The sequence below is a fragment of the Ylistrum balloti genome, unplaced genomic scaffold (genome assembly GCF_031769215.1).
Source record: "Ylistrum balloti isolate Yb309-2 unplaced genomic scaffold, AGI_CSIRO_Ybal_v1 Utg371204, whole genome shotgun sequence".
NCBI lineage: Eukaryota > Metazoa > Mollusca > Bivalvia > Pectinida > Pectinidae > Ylistrum > Ylistrum balloti.
In genome coordinates, this window is record NW_026782655.1 from 93250 (window position 1) to 116500 (window position 23251).

General features: G+C 37.5%; 3 protein-coding genes across 3 annotated transcripts; all 3 read right to left on the minus strand.

Moving 5' to 3' along the window:
* Positions 1–866: 866 nt before the first annotated feature.
* LOC132561428 (uncharacterized) lies at positions 867–2912 on the minus strand. Its single transcript, XM_060226158.1, has one exon. It carries the CDS (start codon positions 2910–2912, stop codon positions 867–869), a length of 2046 nt encoding a protein of 681 aa, XP_060082141.1.
* Positions 2913–14820: 11908 nt separating this feature from the next.
* LOC132561424 (uncharacterized) lies at positions 14821–17275 on the minus strand. Its single transcript, XM_060226154.1, has 2 exons — positions 17125–17275; positions 14821–16811 (listed from the first exon to the last, which is right to left on the minus strand). Exons 1-2 carry the CDS (start codon positions 17273–17275, stop codon positions 14821–14823), a joined length of 2142 nt encoding a protein of 713 aa, XP_060082137.1.
* A 2189-nt stretch (positions 17276–19464) lies between these two features.
* Positions 19465–20916, minus strand: LOC132561425 (uncharacterized). The gene has a single exon (XM_060226155.1). The coding sequence runs from the start codon at positions 20914–20916 to the stop codon at positions 19465–19467; it is 1452 nt and encodes a 483-aa protein (XP_060082138.1).
* Positions 20917–23251: the final 2335 nt, after the last annotated feature.

The window sequence follows — 23251 nt, forward strand, 5'->3', positions numbered from 1 at the left end:
TATAAGTGGTATACAAGTGTTACATTGATGTCCTATTGTCTATACTATATGTGTTGTACAAGTGTTAGATTGATGTCCTGTTGTCTATACTATAAGTGTTGTACAAGTGTTACATTGATGTCGTGTTGTCTATACTATAAGCGATGTACAAGTGTTACATTGATGTCCTATTGTCTATACTATATGTGTTGTGCAAGTGTTAGATTGATGTCCTGTTGTCTATACTATAAGTGTTGTACAATTGTTACATTGATGTCGTGTTGTCTATACTATAAGTGTTGTACAAGTGTTACATTGATGTCGTGTTGTCTATATTATAAGTGATGTACAAGTGTTACATTGATGTCCTATTGTCTATACTATATGTGTTGTACAAGTGTTAGATTGATGTCCTGTTGTCTATACTATAATTGTTGTACAAGTGTTACATTGATGTCGTGTTGTCTATACTATAAGTGATGTACAAGTGTTACATTGATGTCCTATTGTCTATACTATATGTGTTGTACAAGTGTTAGATTGATGTCGTGTTGTCTATACTATATGTGTTGTTACATTGAGTGTTGTCTATACTATATGTGTTGTACAAGTGTTAGATTGATGTCGTGTTGTCTATACTATAAGTGATGTACAAGTGTTACATTGATGTCGTGTTGTCTATACTATAAGTGTTGTACAAGTGTTACATTGATGTCCTGTTGTCTATACTATAAGTGATGTACAAGTGTTACATTGATGTTCTGTTGTCTATACAAGAAGTCTTGTACAACTGTTAGATTGATGCTCTGTTGTCTACAATACAAGCGTTGTATTAACACTATTGACAGCCTGTTAATGATACAAACAGTTCCTATGTGGCCTTTAGTTTACAACAGCCCTATTTTGTCTATTCTCTCCTTTGCTGGGTTCTTATATGTTGTTAAACTTCGAACATGAAGAGAATCGTTGTATTCTCTGAGGGCCCGGCTTCTATCCCCAATCATTTCATAACAGATCCCTAACAGATTGTGAACTATCCAGTGGTAGCCAACTCCCTGTTCCTCGTCATATTTCACTGCTCGGAGATTAATTAACGCTGCGTCACGTCTTCCTGGGTCGTCTTGCTCGTGGTAGCAGAGGAAAGACAGAAATACAGCATACGGGAGTGGTGGGACACTAAGGTACAACATCTTTGTATTCTTTGTCATCTCCTGGTGTAAATGAGATGGGTAGAATTGTGGAGCGTTTGGTAGGAATATGACATTTGAGACACATCCTTCTCGGCTTTTCTGTAGTAGAGTGTACCCTTGTCCACAAAAGAGCTGTTGATACATGTCGATATCTCGTATTTTTGCATCAGAGCCAACATAAAGTTTGAATGTTGAAATTACTTCTCCACATATATCCAATGCTTTGACATAATTTCCAGTCTGGTAGTGATATGTTGCCAGTGTCAGTAGCCCTGGACTTGCACATATTGAAGCCAGTGGTTTAAGAAGATTCTTGGATTTCCTGAGAGATTTGTATTTCTCTTTGTTTCCTTCTGCAGCAGTGTGTTCTCCAAAGAGTTCCATTCCTGAATAGCTAAAAGCCTGTGCTGAAATAGCATAATTAAGGAATTCATCTATGTCCGTCATTGATTCAGACAGCAGTTTTAGTGACACACGGAGAACAGCAGAAGAATATCCAAACGAGAAAATGCCTTTGAATATTTCTAAATCAAACATTTGTTCCAACAACTCAGGGTGAGGTGACATGATGTCCCATTCTCCACTCCGCACCCTGTCGATGTGCTCTCCTACAGATGGCGTTATAAATTCTCCAACTGAAAGACATCCCCATTTCATGTCATGGAGATCGATGAGAAAACGCAGAAGATTCTGTTGATTTTCCCCATAAACTTTACCAAGAAACATGTTGTTTCTGTTAATGAAGTAATTAGGACAGTATCCTGCCCTCACCCAGGATATCAACATGTTTATGCAAAACATGAAACAAGCGAATGTATGTTTCTCCTGCCACATTGAATTAGGTGTACTTTCCACGGCATGAAATACAATAGTTTTTATGATGTAAGATGACAAGATTTCCGTTTCGCCAAGTAACTGTTTCAACATCTCTGACATCTGTTTGAGAAAGTACTTCAGAAGCCCGTACACCAAAAATTGTGTATGAGTGAGAGAATGAATGAGTTTCCTTTCCGCGGTAACAAATGAAATCCTCCATTGCAGGAATGTGCCAGCAGACGTTTTATCTCCTACTGGGACAATATGGCAGCCGTCCTGTACTATCTGATCTCTTAACGACTGACTCGGCCAGTTATGAAAGCGGGGCCTTGTTACCCACTCATCTGCTTCTTTGGGCCAGCTACTGCACGAGAAAGAACACACCACATCAATGTCTGCACGTGCATTACTCTCATTATCTGCCAGTGACGCAGCTGGACCATGATTTTCCATTTTTAATTGAAAGAAGGTTCTCAATTTATCACGGTATGACCGGTTAAATATTTCACTCGATATGAAATGTATATCACCAATTTGAACAATTGCTTCAAATAAATTCCTTGAAACTCTCTGTCGCAGCTTAGCTAATTCCAAGTTCATATAACCAGGTCTGCTGTCAGCATCTCTCATCACTAACACTGTTTTACTGATATTGTCTGGTAGATAACAGGTGTCCGCTTCTTGGCACAAAACTATGATATCTTTTAAAGTAAGCATGACGTCCACGTCCGAGCCTGGCATTTCTACTCCTTCAGCTGAACTTCCGGTGTAAAATTGATTTACCGTATCCATATTGACATTATCAAAGTGCTCAGTTAACACTTTGAGTTTCCTTTTCAGGGCTACTAGATCCGCGCTCCCTATTAACTTGTCTAGTACCCGATGGAGAATCCAAGATGTATAGTAATGGTCTCCCTGATCAGACATGATTGTAGGATGTTGGAGATCCTACAAAGAGGAGAACAACAAAAACACTGAAACATGATGATGAAATTAACTTTCACTTGATCAAAGAAGAATTTGACCTTAATTGATATTGAACATCAATGTGATATAATTGATTCAAAAGTAACCATTTATCCTACTCATTTTTTCCTGGATTCCTGTAACTTTTTAAAGCCTTTCGACGTTTAATATGACAACTTTATATATGATCTTTAAGTTACTCCTATTGTCAGTATGCCTGGTGGTACTGTTGTTGGTGACCATTTTCTCATTTAGGAACGTGACATTATATGAACTGACCACGTGGCGGGTGTCATCGATGTAGCAAAAGTAATTCAGAATTATTGAATACCATCATTAAAACACATCAAATGGAATAATAAAAAAATATCAAATTAATGAATTAAAAATCACCAAAAATCCTAAGGAATCATTAAATTTAAGCATCAAATTAATTCAATAAAGATCATCAAATGAAACCATTGATAATTGTCTTTAAAACGCCAAAAGAAATCTTAAAAGGCATAAAATGAAACCCTTAACCATGAGAAATATATACACATATAGTAAATGTCAGGTTTGTTGTAGGTGATGATTTCGTTCAGATTTGTTAGGCTTTTAAAGTGGGATGTTGTACTCCAGCGTGAAGTCTAAATCATGATATACATATATGAAATTCTATACACTACATATATGGGCGACGTTACAGTACGGGTAATGTTTTATAGTCACGGGTTACCTGATGCTACAGGTATGGATAGTGGTTTATAGTCACAAGTTACCTGACGCAACAGGGATGGACAGTGGTTTATAGTCACGGGTTACCTGACGCAACAGGGATGGACAGTGGTTTATAGTCACAAGTTACCTGACGCTACAGGGATGGACAGTGGTTTATAGTCACGGGTTACCAGACGCTACCGGTATGGGCAGTGGTTTATAGTCACGGGTTACCTGACGCCACAGGGATGGACAGTGGTTTATAGTCACAAGTTACCTGACGCTACAGGGATGGACAGTGGTTTATAGTCACAAGTTACCTGACGCTACAGGGAAGGACAGTGGTTTATAGTCACGGGTTACCTGACGCTACAAAGATGGACAGTGGTTTATAGTCACAAGTTACCTGACGCTACAGGGAAGGACAGTGGTTTATAGTCACGGGTTACCTGACGCTACAAAGATGGACAGTGGTTTATAGTCACAAGTTACCTGACGCTACAGGGATGGACAGTGGTTTATAGTCACAAGTTACCAGACGCTACAGGTATGGACAGTGGTTTATAGTCACGGGTTACCTGACGCTACAGGCATGGGCAGTGGTTTATAGTCACGGGTTACCTGACGCTACAGGTATGGACAGTGGTTTATAGTCACGGGTTACCTGACGCAACAGGTATGGACAATGGTTTATAGTCACGGGTTACCTGACGCTACAAAGATGGACAGTGGTTTATAGTCACAAGTTACCTGACGCTACAGGGATGGACAGTGGTTTATAGTCACGGGTCAACTGACGCTACAGGTATGGACAGTGGTTTATAGTCACGGGTTACCTGACGCTACAGGGATGGACAGTGGTTTATAGTCACAAGTTACCTGACGCTACAGGGATGGACAGTGGTTTATAGTCACGGGTTACCTGACGCTACAGGTATGGACAGTGGTTTATAGTCACAAGTTACCTGACGCTACAGGTATGGACAGTGGTTTATAGTCACAGGTTACCTGATGTTACAGGTATAGACAGTGGTTTATAGTCACAAGTTACCTGACGCTACAGGTATGGAGAGTGGTTTATAGTCACGGGTTATCCAACGCTTCAATTATGGACAGTATCATGACATCTGTCAGGTTTATAAGTGTTTGTTGTGATAACCTTACATTTTTAATCCTACAGTACATAATAATGTTAATTATGTAAATAAGTGAGGTCAGAACATTTCAGAAAAAAAGATATTAATTGGCGGGAACATTTCCTATTTATATAAGATTTATTATCCTAGTATATAAGAATTCTTCATTGTATCGAGTCTCTGGCAGGTTGAAGTGAAGAACACGTGACTAGCTTATCCAATCACTAATGAAATTGAACGAATATAAGATTCTGTTCATCATATAATTTTATGAAATTAGCATTTTATTACACTGATGAAAGGAATCTATATCTCAATCAGTGATGACGTCACAATGCAGATCATGTCATGAAGCTATGACGTTACGGTTGAAATAATGAAAATGTTCAGTTAATCACAGTTCGTTTGGAGACATTACGTATGTGGACAAGATTTATATAACCAGTGATAACTGAGTAGCTCTTCATTGAATTTAATAGAAATAGTCAACCCCAGATCTTCTATCAACTTAAGTAAATTCTAATACAGATACGCATCTTATGGGAGTGAGTTGCAGTAGATTCGATATATCAAATTTCAGGTTGCTTCGGAAATTCACAGAGAATTCAAATATTGAAGGAATGTATTGTTCAGTCATAGTTACACATATTATTGTCTTTATTTCCTTCAAATATGAAGAGCATACAAATATGAAAAACGTGCAATTGAAATGAAAAATAATGTAAATTCTACAAATTATGATTATGCATAGAATACGTTAATTCTACACTAACTTTGATTGAACATAATACATGTACTCGGTGAAGAGTAATCTTATCAATTATAATGTGATGAAGTTATTACACACTAAGCATGTATGTCAAAATAATACATGTTTTAAGTTTAGATACATTAAGCCTTTTAATGTGCAATGCTATACTTATAGCCATATACTTCTCTTGATATAACCTTGATCTTACCTGAGGTAGGGTTCAGCTGATTTCAGACAACCAAGAACGTGTATCACTATGACTGTTTCAAGTTAATTCAGAATCTAGATTCTAAAATTTTCACAATCCACGCACAACCATCGCCACTGCAAAGTACTTACCGAGTTATGTCTTCACCGTCTCAATAAAAGCTTCCATTGTTCCGTCTGTTTAGAATGTTGTATCAGACATTGTTTAAACCTTCTCTCTCCATTTGACCCAACCCAGTCACGGTCTATCTAGTTTGTATAGCCAGATCGGTGTGTTGTGTCTGTTGCCACCTGGGTGTAACGTATACATACACATTTAAGAACTGCAGTATTTATAACCACGTATTTTTTAAAATCTACTTTCATTTTATATATGGTATACATAAGGGTGTTATACTCTGGATTTTCCAATCATGCAATCCGTTGGATATCCATATAAATCATATATTCTATTTTATATATAGATTATACAGCCAAAATGTAAATGGTAATGTCATTTTAATTTGGAATCTGCTTAAAAGAGACAATGATTTGTGAATAAATAATAACAATTTGTCTTATCAAATGTTACAAAAGGTGGAAGATATAACAACAAATCTCTGTATGGCTCTGCAAGATGAGTTACAAAAACACTTTCAGTGATCTTGTTTCTTCTCTTCCATATCAGCGTGGTTTATCTACATTTCTATAAATCTATAATTATTTTCAAATAAATACATTGACTAGTTTCATTGTTGGCACCATTTAAGTCTAAAATAATATTGCTTGTAGCACACACTAAGGTGTATAGTATGTCTTCGTTCAGCTCTGTTTAACTCATTTAATAGTTTGGTTTATACATCTAGGCTACAATCAATAGATATTATACACTTGTCAGTACACCCAAATATAAACAGACATACACAACGTGCTATATCGACGTCAGAATTGTGACATTATTAAACTAAAAAAACATACACACAAAACAAAACAGATTACAAATTTCATGAGTGGACCTCTTCATTTGATTTAATTTCCTTGACACGTCTATAATTTTGAAATTTTGCAGATAATCTATAAAGACATCACTAAATGATGATCATACCTTATTTGTTTCCCTGTACACTTGTTCTGATCTCCATGTGGTAGGGTTGCCACAATTTTTGAAATATCACAGAGAATTTATTTTCCACCATTTTTAACCACTTTTAACCGTTCTCGTTGCGATCAACAACAAAATGAAGTTGACATTCGGTGTTATTCATTTCACGTGGTTTTCGTTTTGCTTAAAATATACACGATTTAATTGGCCAACTGGATAAATTCTCAAGATTTGCGAATTGTTTTATATTAAACGGTCTTTGATGAGTACGTTTTACTCGATAAATGATCCTTTACTTCGTTCCAATAGCATGTAGAACATGAATGTTCGTATAGAAAAATCCGTGTTTTTGGAAAGAAATGCTGAGCTGTCAAACTTGTCAAATCTGCCTGTAGCAAAGGACGGAACTGATGATATTATTTCAATATCTTTAGAAATATTTATGTAGGTATTCTTGTAAAAAATTAGATATATCACATTTTTGTAAAATATTCTTGTTCAGGCAATCGGCGGGAAATGGGAAACCGCTACAAAGTAGTTTCCTCTGGTATAGTAATACGACATCTAGTGCCACCCTATTTGCATCATCCGTATGTACCAATACTTATATTGGCTTGAACTTACCACAAAGAAAAATAATTTCAACCTAATCCCCTAGTCAAATTAATAAATAAAATCAATTTCTATATTGAAAGTGTTGATGGTTTATTGTTGATCAAAATTGAAGTTGTTTAATACTTAACTTCGATAAGTCATTAATTACAACGAATATCATCGACCGATGTTATGGCCAAATGGATTGAATAACAGGCAAAGCCTATATCAATTTTCTCCATGGATAGCTACTGGAGTAGAACAATACTAATTTATAGAACTAGTAGCTTAATTAAAACATTAGATGAAAATAAAAAAAAAACCCACCTTGTACACAACACAATCAAGGGAGGTAATTCACAAATTACAACGTATTACAGATAAACACATACACTCATTCACACCCTTACGCACAGGCACATCTACATTATTAATAATGATAGTATTTATAATATAGTGTACGTATAATAGGAACAGTAAATGGTAATGGTAGACTGATCAACAAATTATTCTCCAAGTGCTCGTTTCACGTCAATTTGTTATGATTTTAAAAAGGGGGGTCTTTCTTTTGATATTAGCGCATACATACACATAATAAACAAATAATTAAATATTCAAGAAGACACAAACGTTGTTAATTCGTACAAAATAACAAAGTCAATGACTGTACACCACGGGAAAACAATATTACACGTGTATCTATGTTATATTCAAGATAAGGCAAGTACTTCAATTCAGCTTTTATTATCGTCAAGTCTTCTGGCCCAACATTACAAATAAAGATTATATACACACAATGCAGATCGTATTGGGAAAGAGACACATCAAGTTGATTGAACTACAACTAAATACTGCTGAGATTAATGAGAAAATCCGTTATAAAAGCTGACATAATTCACACGATGTGTAATTAATCACTTAATAAATCATGGTATTATTACATAGGATCATACGTATTCCGTAAATTACAAATTACAAAACAAAGGAAAATAAATAAAAGAAATTATACTCTATAGATAGTTAAACACATATTTATGAACTGCTGTATCTTCCAGATTCTACAGCAAAACCACGTGCGGATAAATGTACTTTGGTAACCCATATTCTCCGCTGTTTTAATAAAGGTTTGGTTAAATGGCACTGCAGCGTCTTTTTATGCACTATGTGCCTATAGAGATCGCATTTGTTCGTGAAAAACGACGAATTGAACAACATTGACTTGAACGTTAGCTCTCGAAACGTTGCATGACTCCCTCACTCAAATATATCATAATTCCAGTTCAAATAGCTTTTGGTACAGAAGCATATCTCCATTTTTTCAAACTCGACTGCCTTCTGACTTCCCCACATTTCTCAGGCATAAAATATTTCAGAAGGATGTAACATCGTTTTTCATAATACTAGAGCGAAGAGCACAAGGTGCTTTTCTTCCTCGATCAACTATATAGTTCATCCAGCAACAGCTGAAGTTGTTTAATCGAAAAAGAATGCCTGGTGAAAACGTAAAACAACAATTATTTTACCTATCTATTCATGTCTGTGTCTTATTAACAGGCATATTCCATTAATGTGAATAAACATTTAAACTGTTCGACAGACTCTGTAGTCATTCAACTGATTCACGTTGCTGCACATTCGATCCATCATTCTTCAAAGCATTAGCTTGAAATCCAAATGAAAAAAACAAAATACAGGTCATTGTTTCTCGATCCTCAAGTAAAATACACACTGCAACATTTACATGGTTATTCTGCCTGCAGATAAGGCGTTCACTAACTTAATCCTTTTTTACAAAAATTATTACATTTTTTAAATACTATTACAAAAAGATTTCGGCTTATTTGATGAGGAAGGAAACCTCACCTATACATTATGTTATCTTTCCGAAGAGAAAATACTAACCAATCAAATTAACCGATCATTGCCAATAAATGATAAGAGTACGAAAGTCTCCAGTTTACACTGGGTTCCGAACGTCACAAGAATCCATATACGTAAACAACATTTCATTGCTGGCTCGTTTATGTGTTCCAACAAGCCTGTGTCCAAACTTTCTTCCACTACTATTTCTAGTACTATAAAATCCGAATGGCAGTCCTGTTGTGATACTGTCTATTAAAAAAGTGGAATGAATGGTACGTGGATTTTAAAGAGCTCCTAAAGCTGTTGACTAATCTTCAACACACCATTCTAAAAAACATATATTTTATAAGAACATTTGATTTTTCTACTCTTTGCACCTCTGTGCTCCATTCTTAACTGAAAGAACGGCTTCGTTCTGTTCATATGGAAGCTTTCCTCACCATGAATAGTGCACGGTGGTACACATTTGTGGTTTAGAAATATGTTGAAGCGTAATTAGTGAAAACTACATCCAAATCTAGAAAGAAATATATATTGGGACAAAATCAGAAAATGATCGAGTTTCTGGTTGACAACATCTTCGCAGAGTTTGGTGGTATGATCTTCTAACAGACTGTTGGCATACCTATGGGAACTACATGGAACTGTGCCTTTCTGTTGACTGTTTTGCCTTGGTTTTCATATGAGGCTGAATGCATCTGAGAGCATATCAAAACAGGTAACAAAGACATTGCACAAAACCCTTTCAATTTATCTTCAGGTATATTAATGACGTCTTTGAATTTATTGATTTATGGACCACTTCCGTCGTATATACCCACCAGAATTTGATATAAACGACACGATAGACTCTTCTTTCAGCTGTAGGACAAGCATGATGGTCATTTTGCCTATGGTGAATTTTACATTTCTTGATAGCAACAATCCTGCATCTCTAACCTACGGGATTTACATGTCGTAGTTGATTTCTATTTAGGGGTCCGTTCCTAATATCACGATTTTCGTGCAAGATGTCGTCAACTGTCGTGAAGATTCATAAGCGGGTATACTAGAGATGCAGTTTGGTGAAACGTAATAGAAGTTTTACGGTCTTTATAGTGATCTCATTGAGAAATATTCTATGTTTTTATGCGATATGAAACTTAACATGTATGAGTCTTATTCTTATTTGAGAACGTGACATTAATTTCTTGGATTTGACCAAGTACTCCGGTTTTCTACAACAGTAAGACTCCTCGCGCTCTTCCTGCCAGCGATAGTGATTAACATATGTTCATAAAAAAACTAAAAACCTTGTTTCGCAGGTTTTGATATTTTTGTAGCAAGGTGTCGTTAATGGAGACTAAGTACAAACTCTCTTCGGAATCTGAGGTTGTACAAAAGACACACCAATGAATAGTAACAATAAATGCAAATGCAGACAAGATACAACAAATCCGAACAATAGTTAAACTTTATTATACCGCTGTTTGTCCTTCTAGGACTCGTCAATGATGCTATTGTTAAACCTATGAAGTGACGGAGGAATAAAATGTGATCGAAAGAAATGTGAAAAACCTAAACCGAGAAGTTCACTGGTAATTTTTTCATCTTTCCATAAGTCTAATGTTTATAGAATAGTGTATATTCTGAACCATAGCATTATTGGAATGAATTGAAATGACCATTTCGACCGCCGAAATTCATGTCAAGGTCACATGTGTTAATTATACAGTCGAAATAACCAGCAACTATAGATAAATATTGGGCTCTGACTTGATGAACATCCAGGTCTTAGATATGCTGTACAGGAACTAGCTTAATCAGCGGGTAGAGCAAACGCTTCTTCGACAACCAAGTTCATTCCGGCGTATGGTAAGTCTTAGTCTGTTTATTATCATTTGGGGGCAAATCGAACACCGAATTATAGATATTTCTAGGTGTAGGAAGAAACTCTTCCGTTGTAGGTTACAAAAGACATTATTGGCACGGAGTTTTGTGTTTCCTAACAACATAAGTGGTTCTCAGCATCTGTTGTAATCTGAAAGATGTAGATAATGATCGTATGCTGTACGAAAAGAACATTGTAGGACGCAAAAGCTAAAGAATAAGTAAATAAGGTAACGTCAATATCATAACTGATGCTCATAATTCAACTAATTTCGTTATGTCAAAAAAATCAAGCAAAACGTGTTCAATAACGATGAATGGATATACATGCACGTGGTTCTCCAGTCTATAGTGTGATACCGGGTCTTTTTACGACATTGCATTAAGAACATATCGTTTATTCAAAAATGATTTACAGGATAAACTTTAAAGTCGAAATCACACCGCAGTGATCTGCACTCGCACGATTCCCGGACCGGAACAGATGTGAAAAGGTGTGAGACCACCTGCACGGCATGTCCAATTTTTTTTGGTAATCTGGTTTCCTTCCACAGTGAAGACTCCTCGCATACTTCCATCGGGGCTAGAAAAGGGAGTAATAACTTGGAATTTCTTGTATTGTTTAATGAAATAACTGAACTTTAACTTGGTTTATTTATGAACAGAGATCGCCAGATGTCCATATTTTGTAAATACCACCTATATTGGGATCTCAATGTTGCAAGAGCAAATATACTAGATGTATCTCTATTACTCCTAAAAATCATTTGTAAGGAATTACAACCTCTATTAACCAAGTCAGTTCTTTTTTTTTATGAAAAGAAGACATGGCAGTATTTAAAACTTGTGTAATTTTGTATGATTTTATCCATGTTATCGCTTATTGGTGGATACAATTATGATTGTTTTCGAATTCACAATCAGTTAATGTTTATGATTTTAGTAAATCTAGAATGTTTTTACATGACATATAATAACCAGATTATCAAGATTCTGATGAAAGAAGGAGGAGTGAATTGTCGGTAGGAGCTGGCCTAATCACTCTTCCACTTTTCCCCTCATTGGAGCAGAGCTTATATTCACAATATGATAAACAAACTTTTCTTTGTTTGATATTTTCATTTGAATAATTTTAGTATCTCGTAAGTAAAACGTATTTGCATATTTTTTCAAAATATGTAAGATTGGTCTGACACTCAATTTAAATACCTTATCATTCTTGTTCATGTTCATATTATGTAGTACAAGAATGGGCCAGAATTCAGGTAATTATATCTGCCTTTTTTCACATTTGAAATCAATCATATCTTTTCTACACAATTTAGATGAATTATGACAAAGGAAACCTATAATTAAAATAAAAGTTTTCATACAGAAACATTCATGAAGGAAGTATTCAACTCAATCATAATAATTTTTGTTCAGTGAAAAAGGAGCTAATTATAGTCTTTCTAATAGAATGTACCTTTTATGAATTTCTCAAATCAACTTACATATTAGTTTTATGATAATTATTTTAGAAAGGTATATTTATGTGGTTAACATTTTCTCTTTCTTAATTCCAACACCACACCGTTGTTCTGATTGTTGTTACAGATATATTCTCTTGAATACTTTACTTAAGTTTCTACCCTCTTTGTCCTCTAACCACTTAATTAGTATACATAATATACATGTATCTTGAAAGTCTTTTCATGTTATTATGTTTCCACTTAATAGGAGTCTTTTTATATCGACAACATATTTCAGTGTCAACGTAAGCAATCCGGCCCTAGATAAATTTTGGAAGGACGTCAAGTCCATTTGTGTAGAAATAAGAAGTTCTAGATGATATGAACATACATAGAGAGAGGTCATCTAGTTGTATTCTAAATAAAACCACTGCTGTGCTTTCAACACAAATTTAGTATCAGAACTCAACGATACAAATTCATTCTCTTTTTGGGATTCGTCAATGTTGCAAGAGATTTTTTTTATTTAGATTGTTGGGTGTATCGCCCAGTTAACAATCACTGTTCTATTGAGTCAGGGTCTACTTGTAGAAGCTGGTGACTACCTCGTTGAGAACATACGAGAGATCTGGTGCATGTCATCTAGAACAATTAGGGTAAAATGTCTTGCCCCAAGGACACAACCGCGTCAGGACAGACCAGCCAGCTTCTCAAATTAAAAAGAATGGGTAATCAAACAACGCACTTCGAATCGTCATCTCAGATTGTTTCAGCAAACGCTGTAACCAACAGAACTATTGCGTTCACCTTTAAAGCAAAAAGGTGACATCTCATTAGGATCTTTAAAAAGGAGTTTGTCCGTCATCGTTGTCAAAAATAAAAATCATGAATCAATCTGTCCACTGTAAATGAGAACATTTGCACCTTAGTTTGCTATGTTCAGTAAATCCATAACTGATTACCAGGAATAAAAGTGATTAATCAGATCATGTAATCGTCCAAAACATTAATTGTTAATTTGAAAAAAAAACCCGGTATTTTAGCTATAAGTAAAGGTAGAATAAGTACAAGCTGACCAGCGTTTGCTTGCAGTTGAAAGGCATGGATGCAATGAGCGTAATATAAAAGAAATAACATGGATATTCCGCTTTAAAAATATTGTAGGGTATTAGCTGGTAAAACACATTTGTTTGAAAGATTGATTAGAGCAGAAATAATAAAAGTCTTAGAACACTAAGATATTGTATTCATAATTCATGAATGCGTTTCATAGCAGGGGATAGAAGGAAATGTAGAGGCTGTAATTTTGAAATCTAAGATTGTACAAAAGACACACAAATGTATAGTACATTTAATACAATTTAAGAATTGGATACAATAGAACCACACAATGAATTGGACTGCATCATACAGCTGTGATGCTATGGTTCTAAAATTTTGAAGTCTACGAGGCGACTAAGAAAATATAAAGTGATCTAAACAAAAGTCTAAACCAGGATGGGGAGATGCACAGCCCGATAATTTAATAAATTTCGTTGTTTTCATCTATCAGATCAGAATAACGTCAACTACATGAATATATCATGAATCGTGCCACCATTCGAATGATTCAAAACGTGGCATGCAGTTTACGTGTGATGTCGAGTGAGTCCAAAGAAATACAAACTAAACGCCTTCAATGAGTTCCTTTATTACATATACAAAGTTCCTAGTTCCTATAGCCATAGTTCACAATCATCACAAACACAGTGTAGGGGTTCTTGGTTGCACCTAGCTTGCGCCCCAACCTGCGGTAAAAAACTGAAAAATACAGAAATTAATCTGGCCTTAGTACATATTTCAACAAAATTAATCAAACTTCAAACGTTTAAACCGTATTAAAGTTGCCTCATGGGTCACCTAAGCCTTGCTAAATCCGCAAGTCTGTTTCCTTTGGACTTTCACGTAAACATATCCCATGATGCATTTTTCCACGATGTACAAAGAATGAACTCTGAACCCTGACCTGACTACCAGAGCAGACGGACAATATAAAACTAGCGTTTCACTACATTCCTCGCCTGATTGCTGAATCACTACTACATTTAAACCCTGTAAACATTCATATTATTTATAACCCGATGAAAATATATAATATCAAAACTTATCTGAATAACAATAAACTAAAGTTTCTAAGCAATAAAATTCACTCGTCGCTGTCAATGTTCAACACAATAATTCACTCTGCCATCAATAGTACTAACTGAGTAATAGGACGGATATACGAAACCGATCGTCCATTACGAATTGTCTTAACTCTGACTTTACGAACAAGACCATCGTGACTAGGGAAAACGCATTCAACAATTCCCATTGGCCAGTCATTACGATGAGAGTCATGATCCTTCAGCAAAACAATGTCACCTTGTTTCAAGTTTGAACGTTCGTGATTCCACTTTTGTCGCGTTCGTAGCGATTGTAGATAGTCTCTTCTCCACGCGTTCCAAAATTTCTGGGCCAATACCTGAACACATCGCCATTGGGATCGAAACATGTCTTTCACTGAGAAGTCTACCAAGGTTAGATCTACATTTGGAACGTCAGTCTTTTGCGTAATGAGAGTACTTGGCCACAATACCACTGGGTTTTCAGGGTCGTCAGATACGGGTACCAGTGGTCGCTGGTTCAGTATAGCACACGCTTCGGCTAGAAAAGTCGTAAGCACTTCATGCGTGAGGTGTTTAGTGTCAGTATTACGCAACATGTTGTCCAGAATCCTTCTAACGGTACCAATAAGCCGTTCCCAAGATCCGCCCATGTGGGAGGCATATGGAGGATTAAAAGTCCATGTGATGCTTTCCTCTGAAAGAAAGTCTTTCACGGATTTGTCCTCGACGTCAATAACATTCAAGTTAAGTTCCTTAACGGCTCCTACGAAGTTAGATCCTTTGTCCGACCTAATGTGCTTTACCGGTCCTCTGATCGCGATGAATCTCCGCAGTGCGTTAATGAAGAAAGATGTGCTCATCTCCTCTACGACCTCAATATGTATCCCTCTCGATACCATGCAACAGAATATTATAGCCCAACGTTTTGCGTTAGCTTGTCCTCCCCTAGTTTTTCTCGCGCGCACATTCCATGGTCCAAACGCATCCAATCCAATGTAAGTGAAAGGCGGACATGGTGTCAAACGATCCTGCGGTAAAGTACACATTTTTTGTTCCACAATCTTTCCTCGGAGTTTCCTGCACACGACACAGTGATGTAAAATAGAGGAAATTAATCGCTTTCCTCCCACTAGCCAATAACCAGAAGAACGTATTTTACCCTCCGTAATATGTCGGCCTTGGTGTTCCGATTTCTCGTGATAATGTCTCACGATTAGAGTAGCCACATGATGTTTTGCTGGGACAATGATCGGATCCTTTCCAGGTAAGTCAATGTCACTATTCTGAATCCGACCACCAATCCTCAGGAGCCCCTCGTCGTCTAGAAACGGCGACAATTTCAACAAAGAATTGTTCCTGTTTAACGGCAGTCCTTTCTGCAAACAGTCGATTTCCATCGAATAAAACTCTTGTTGAACAACCTTCAGTATGAGGTTCTTTGAATCGTTAGCAAAACGCAACACGTCTGGATTGTCTGTTCCGTTGTGATGACGATGCGCGACTTGTTTCAGTAAGGTTATTGCACTAACCAACCTAGTCCATGACGAAAATCTCGCGAAACGGTCAGAATCGAGAGCGAAGTCCTTCCGAACGTGAGTTTTCATGACATTTGTTTCGTTGACGAACGTTATTTCACCGTCGTCGTTACCGATCAACGGAAATACTTGGTCTCTATACGAACTTTGCAAATCACTCATGACGTCAACGGGTCCATTCAACCACACTGACTTTCCAACGTCTTTCGCACGCATTGGCCTAGTCGCACTATCGGTAGGGTTACATTCACTAGAAACGAAACTCCACTGCTGTTTGGAAGATAACTTCAGAATCTTGTCAATCCGATTAGCAACATAAACGAAGAAACGGCGCGTGTCGTTAAATATATACCCTAGTACTACCTGACTGTCGGTATAGTAGTAGGTGGCGTCAAACACAACATCGACGTGTTCGGATATAAATAAACCGAGTTCAGTAGCCAGAACAGCCGCGCATAGTTCTAGTCTTGGAATGGTATGTCCGTGGGAAGGCGCTACTTTCGATTTGCCAAGAACGTATTGTGACACTATCAAGTAGATCACTCTGTTGTTAAACCGGAAATGGTTATATGAACAGGAAGCAGTATTTTATTGTATATAATGTTGGTTGGAAATTTAAAATATGAAAATAATAATTTTCATGAATTTATTGTTGTTTAATTTAGCTTATAACAGGAATTGAGTGTTAAATCATCATTCTTTATTCCTCAAAGCTGAGAGTACAGAAAAAGAAATGGATAAATTTACATGAAGAAGATGAGTGCTAAAAGCACATTGCAATCAAGGATCACTTTTGACCAATTTTCTGAGCTCAAAATACATTTATATTTCACAGTTCACCAGCATGGAAATACATTTCCGCTGTTTTATGCAGTAGATAGGCACAGTCCTTTGTAAATTCCTCTGTTATAGAATTACTTTCAAATTCAAATCCCGAAATGTTCCCTCTAAATATTGTCTGGAGCAGGAGTTCTTCTGCAAGGCTGGACATGATCAAATATGGTTGTACACCGTAATAATCCACGACTTTTATCATGAATGTGTCTCTCAAAATAAATGTACTTGTACATTCTGTGACAAAATGTCTTATTGTGTCGTAAAACGGATTGTTACACAACGTACATGTATTGTACTGTTCTACAGGAACACACGTTAGCATTTTACAAATATAAAGGACTGTCCTTTTGTCGATGTCCGGTGTTTTGAGCATGACATACGGCTTATTATAGGTAGAGTGGACAGATCGAAATCGAACGAATTCGTCATCACTGTTCATTCTCTCGATCAATAAGCGATCTTCGCGTATTTGAATAGCTCCTTTAACTAAAAGTTTCCATTGAGCCTTGGACGGGAATTCAGCGCATAGGATATAATACTGTATCCATTCTAATAATTCATATTTGGTTAAGATTGCTAGGATATCAGGGATAAACCCCATTTGCTTTGATTTCGGTCCATCTATATATTTAAGAACTCTACGAATAAAAATACTTTTTGGAATGCTGTTTGGTGAACAATCAACAATACAACGTAAGAAGTACATTTTTCTTTTCTCAATTTCACACTGAATCCTGTGTAGTCCGACTATACTTTCGCACATATCCGATCGAGTGGATGTCCGTAGATTGAGTTAGATTATTCCATAATTCGCATCCATATAACATCGACGAAAGTATAACTTTCCTGTAGATGCTAATAAGAGTAAGCGGTTTCGTATAAGTACAGTCAGTTCCCATGCGCGTGATTGAATGTAACATGTTAATAATTTTCATGAATTTATTGTTGTTTAATTTAGCTTATAACAGGAATTGAGTGTTAAATATGTACATAGTATATTGCACCAAATATGATCTTTACCTGTCCAGCACTGCATAGCCAAGTAGGGACTTATGTAAACAATGGTAGCCAGAATTCATATAAACAAATGTGATGTGTATATATAAGCAGTGCAGTACAGTTAGAGTAACGATGATTGTATAATTATAACGTAAAATATTTCAAGGTCATGAGAAAATAATAGTTTAGATAGTGAACTGTATATAGTTGCTTGGTACAGCATTATGAGTATGTAAGGTAAACATGACCGATTTAGCAGATGTTAGGTTCTGCGTAATTGTTAAGTATTTGATTATTATATATGTAAATAGTGACCAATATGCTGTGGGTCTGAAGACTGGTAGTACCAATTGTCATTCCAGACAATAGCTTCCTGGGATTGGGGAATGGACCAATCAACGGTCGTTGCACTAAATGTGCATCCCCAATCCATCAGCACTTATCCCATACACAATAACAAATGGCGCCAAGATTCTGCATTTTGTGTCCAAATCGGTATCATTTTGACAGAATCTTGATATGGTTGGGTCGCCAGGATCAACCATTGTTCTTGAGGAATTTCCACCTGCGGAGTTGTCCGACTTTTGGCTTCCCCTATAAATACTGGGCAGTTTTCGCTGCTCATTGCACTTGGATCTAGGGATGCCAAAGGGACAACTTCCGGTTGTGGGACTGACTCTACGGAAGCGTGATAGGGAGCGAGCCTTCTTGTGGACTTCACTGTGCTGTATAAACAACAAGTAGAAAGGAATTTGGACTTGGCTTTTTCTTCGGGAAACACAACGCGAGCGGGGGCACAGTGGGGTTACAGTATCCAACAGAAGCATTTTCCTGTACGTCATAATTTTTTATGTATGCTACTGCGCCTATGGCATCCTTTGACGCGTCTGAGAATACATTTAGTTCACGACGAATTGCCTTTTCCAATGACGAATTGGAGTAACATCTCGAAATTTCTAACTGTTCCAGATCTTTAAGCGAAGACTTCCATTTTTTCCAATCAGAGTTCAAGTCCGGAGGTAAAGGGTCATCCCAGTCAAGATTCTTTGACGATAACACATTTCGCATTAATAGTCTGCCTCCGAGAATAACTGGTGCCACAAAGCCGAAGGGGTCGAATACACTATGTATTGTAGAAAGTACGCCTCGTTTGGTGAACGGTTTCACCTCATCAGAAACACTAAACGTGAACGTATCACAACCGACTTTCCAACGTAGTCCGAGACTCCTATGAACGATATCATCGAAGTCCATATCGCAAATTTCGCTGGTATCCTCTTTTGGAAACTGCTTTAAAACATCAACACTGTTCGACGAGAACTTGTGCAAGTGAATGTTTCCGTTTTACCGTAATCGAGCTTGAGTGTCTCTCAACAACTGCACTGCGTGACCTTCGTCAGATACAGAGGTCAACCCATCGTCAACGTAGAAGCTCTCTTTGACGAAACAACACACCTCGTCGCACGCGGAAGAATTGATATGGTCGCAAGCAGATTTCCTTAATCCAAGTGTGGCAATACACGGAGAAGACGAGTTGCCAAACACATGCACGCACATACGAAATTCCCTTAGCGGTTGTGTGGGGTCATTATCTTGAAACCATAAGAAACGTAGAAAGTTTCTGTCACGCTTGTGCACATAGAAGTTGAAGAACATCTGTTCAACATCGGCCATAATCGCAATATGTTCCTTCCTGAATTTTATTAACACACCAACCAAATTGTTTATGAGATCCGGACCTGTCATGAGAATGTCGTTAAGCGAATGTCCATTAAACTTCGCCGCCGAATCGAACACGACTCGGATTTTGTTGGGTTTTTGGGGATAATAAACCCCGAATATCGGTAGATACCATGCTTCCTCACCGTCTTGTAACTCGGGAGCTACCTCTGCATGCTCCTTGTCAAAAATGTTTTGCATAAACGCACAAAACTCTTCGCGCTTAGTAGGATTTTTCAGTAACGACTTTCGTAGATTTTCTGCGCGATGCCTTGCCTGATCCATATTGTTTGACAAAGTAGGTTGTTCCTTTTTTAGCGGTAACGGTGCACTCCAATTACCGTACTCGTCCTTAATAAATTCCCCTTCCATGACGCCATCGGGTAAAACGACCGTTTTGCTCACAGTTATGACCGTAGGTTTGTGAACGAGACCTAGGCACGATTCTCCTACAACTACCCAACCGAATTTTAATTTCTGTGCATATGGTTCACGTTCATGTCCAGTTCGCTGTTCCAACACATGATGCGCCGAAATGAGATCTCTGCCAACGAGAAGCAATATGGGCGTATCGTTTTCATACTCTGGGATAAGATGAGCAATGTCCTGCATGTGACTATAGTGTCGTGCAACTTCCGGTGTAGGTATTTCCTGTTTCACATTCGGAATATGATTGCATTCTGTAATCAACGGTAATTTTAATGAGTATTCCTTGTCCAATGATTCCATTACGTATCCGCTGCCTTGCCTCCCGGTTACCTGAATTTCACCGGCACATGATGAAAGTACGTATCCGGTTTCCGTAGAATGATCTCCAAAATAATCGAAGAACTCACTGTTGGCCAATGTCCGATTGCTCTGCTCATCTATAATGGCATAAGCACGCAACACATTATTAAGTTGTCCGTCCTTGTAGATATTTACTAACACCGTTTTTGCACACGATTTCCCCACGAAGGGACCGCTTTCACCGCACAACTGTGTACACTTGGAATTTATCTTACGATTGTCTCCCCTGATACTTGTCCTTTCCTCGCCGTGAGACTGACGGGGCTGATATTTGTCATCATGAAACATAGTGCAATGCGATGAACCTTTACACACAGTACAGATTACTTTTTCTGTACAGTCCTTGGCCAAATGTTTGTCCTTACAACACTTAAAGCACACGCTGTGTTTTTAAGAGAATTTCCCTCTTTTCGTCCTTGGATTTCGATAGAAACAGGTGGCAATCTGATAACAAATGCTTCACTTCTCTCGCACTGTCATGTAGTGGGCACAAAAATGCTGTAGGCACATTATTAACTTCCGTTCTCTTTGAAAAGACGTATGCATTCCTACTTCCGGTAGACGCAGTACGACGTTGTTCTTTGCTGACGCTAGGTACCGCAGTACCATCAGTGTAATTGAAACTCGGGTTGTTCATTCGCGAGCTCATTTCCTGTATGAACCTCTCGAAAACACTGAATTTCGGATATGTAACATTGTGCTCGGTTTGATATCTGTACGCATAGTCAGTCCATTTGTTCTGTATGAACACGGGTAACTTGCAAACAATTGGGTTTATACCGCTGGACGAATCGTAGTACGCCATTATCGAGCTGAACGCCGTGTTTTCCTTTACTGCCTGATTTTCCGCCAATATGTTCGAAAGATCAAATAATTTCTGACCATCTCGGTTCGTTAATTTCGGGAATTTGTTTAGCCTTTCCCTCAAAGATAACTCAATTTGCTCGGGCGCGCCGTACTTCTCACTGAGCTTAGTCCAGATTTTACACAAGGCTTGGGATGGGTCGTGTATGTTTGCAGCACGTAGACTTACAGCCTGTTTTCGAGATTCTGGCCCCAACCATTTCGATAATAAATCTAATTGTTCTTGAGGGCTTACATCAAGTTCCTTTACAACATTTAGGAATGACATTTTCCAGACACGATACTCCTCGGGTTTATCAGTAAACTGAGTGAGTCTACCCATAAGCAAGTCTTTCTTTAGCATAAATTTGGTCAAATCATTCAGTCCAGTTACACACTGACCTGGGGTGAATTCTCGAGCCTCAACGTTTAACGGCACTTTATGTGAATAGGGGTCGGATGTTTCATAACCGGTGTTCAAATTTTCGGCTTGACTTTGCACAAATTCAACTGTCCTAGACTTCCTGTGTAACTCCTCATCATCCGACGGTGCTTGTGAACAATGTCTGATAGGGCTACCAGTGTCAATAACGTCATCCATAGCCTTAAGCTCGGCTGCTGCCTCGTCCAGTTCTCTTTGTGATTTTAACAGCTGAAGGGATTTTTGCAATTCGGCCTCTTTCTCAGCAAATTTTAGCCTCACTTTGGCCGCTTCCAATTTCGCTCGTTGTTTCATATATACTGAACTGACCCTGGAGATGTTAGTTATGCTAGAACGCACTGAGGTTTTACTTGTTTTCGACTTTATTGACATAATATCCGAAACGCCGTTTTTATATTCACTTACACTATGCCGAGGTTTTTCCTCGACTACAAACCCCTGTGAAATGTTATCGACCACTGATACAGTTTGAACTGGTTTTATTTTGTCAATAAATGATTGAATTTGGTCCAAAACCGTGTCACACTGGGATTTTAATGTTTCCACAGCTATCATATGAGATAATAATTCTTCCTGGCCTTGTTCCGTTCTACTTTCTTCCAAATATTTACTGAATTTGGTTGAAACTTGTTCATAGGATTAATATGATTGGGTAATGTCTGATGCCAAGGATTTTAATTCATCCAAGTTCATATTTTCATACTCAATATCAGTTATGAGACAATCTAAATTTCTGTATAAATTTAACAGTCTATGTTTATACTTGCCGACTGTGTCCTCAAATGCCTGACGTGCCTTTTCCGTCATTTTGATGGTTCTTTTTCCCGGGTTTTCAGCCATGAGTTTTTTACTGTGATGTCGAGTGAGTCCAAAGAAATACAAACTAAACGCCTTCAATGAGTTCCTTTATTACATATACAAAGTTCCTAGTTCCTATAGCCATAGTTCACAATCATCACAAACACAGTGTAGGGGTTCTTGGTTGCACCTAGCTTGCGCCCCAACCTGCGGTAAAAAACTGAAAAATACAGAAATTAACCTGTCCTTAGTACATATTTCAACAAAATTAATCAAACTTCAAACGTTTAAACCGTATTAAAGTTGCCTTATGGGTCACCTAAGCCTTGCTAAATCCGCAAGTCTGTTTCCTTTGGACTTTCACGTAAACATATCTCATGATGCATTTTTCCACGATGTACAAAGAATGAACTCTGAACCCTGACCTGACTACCAGAGCAGACGGACAATATAAAACTAGCGTTTCACTACATTACGGCCAAATTCAGGTACTCATGTCCCCCAGCACCGTCTACAACCTGCAATCTCGAAAAGTGTGCG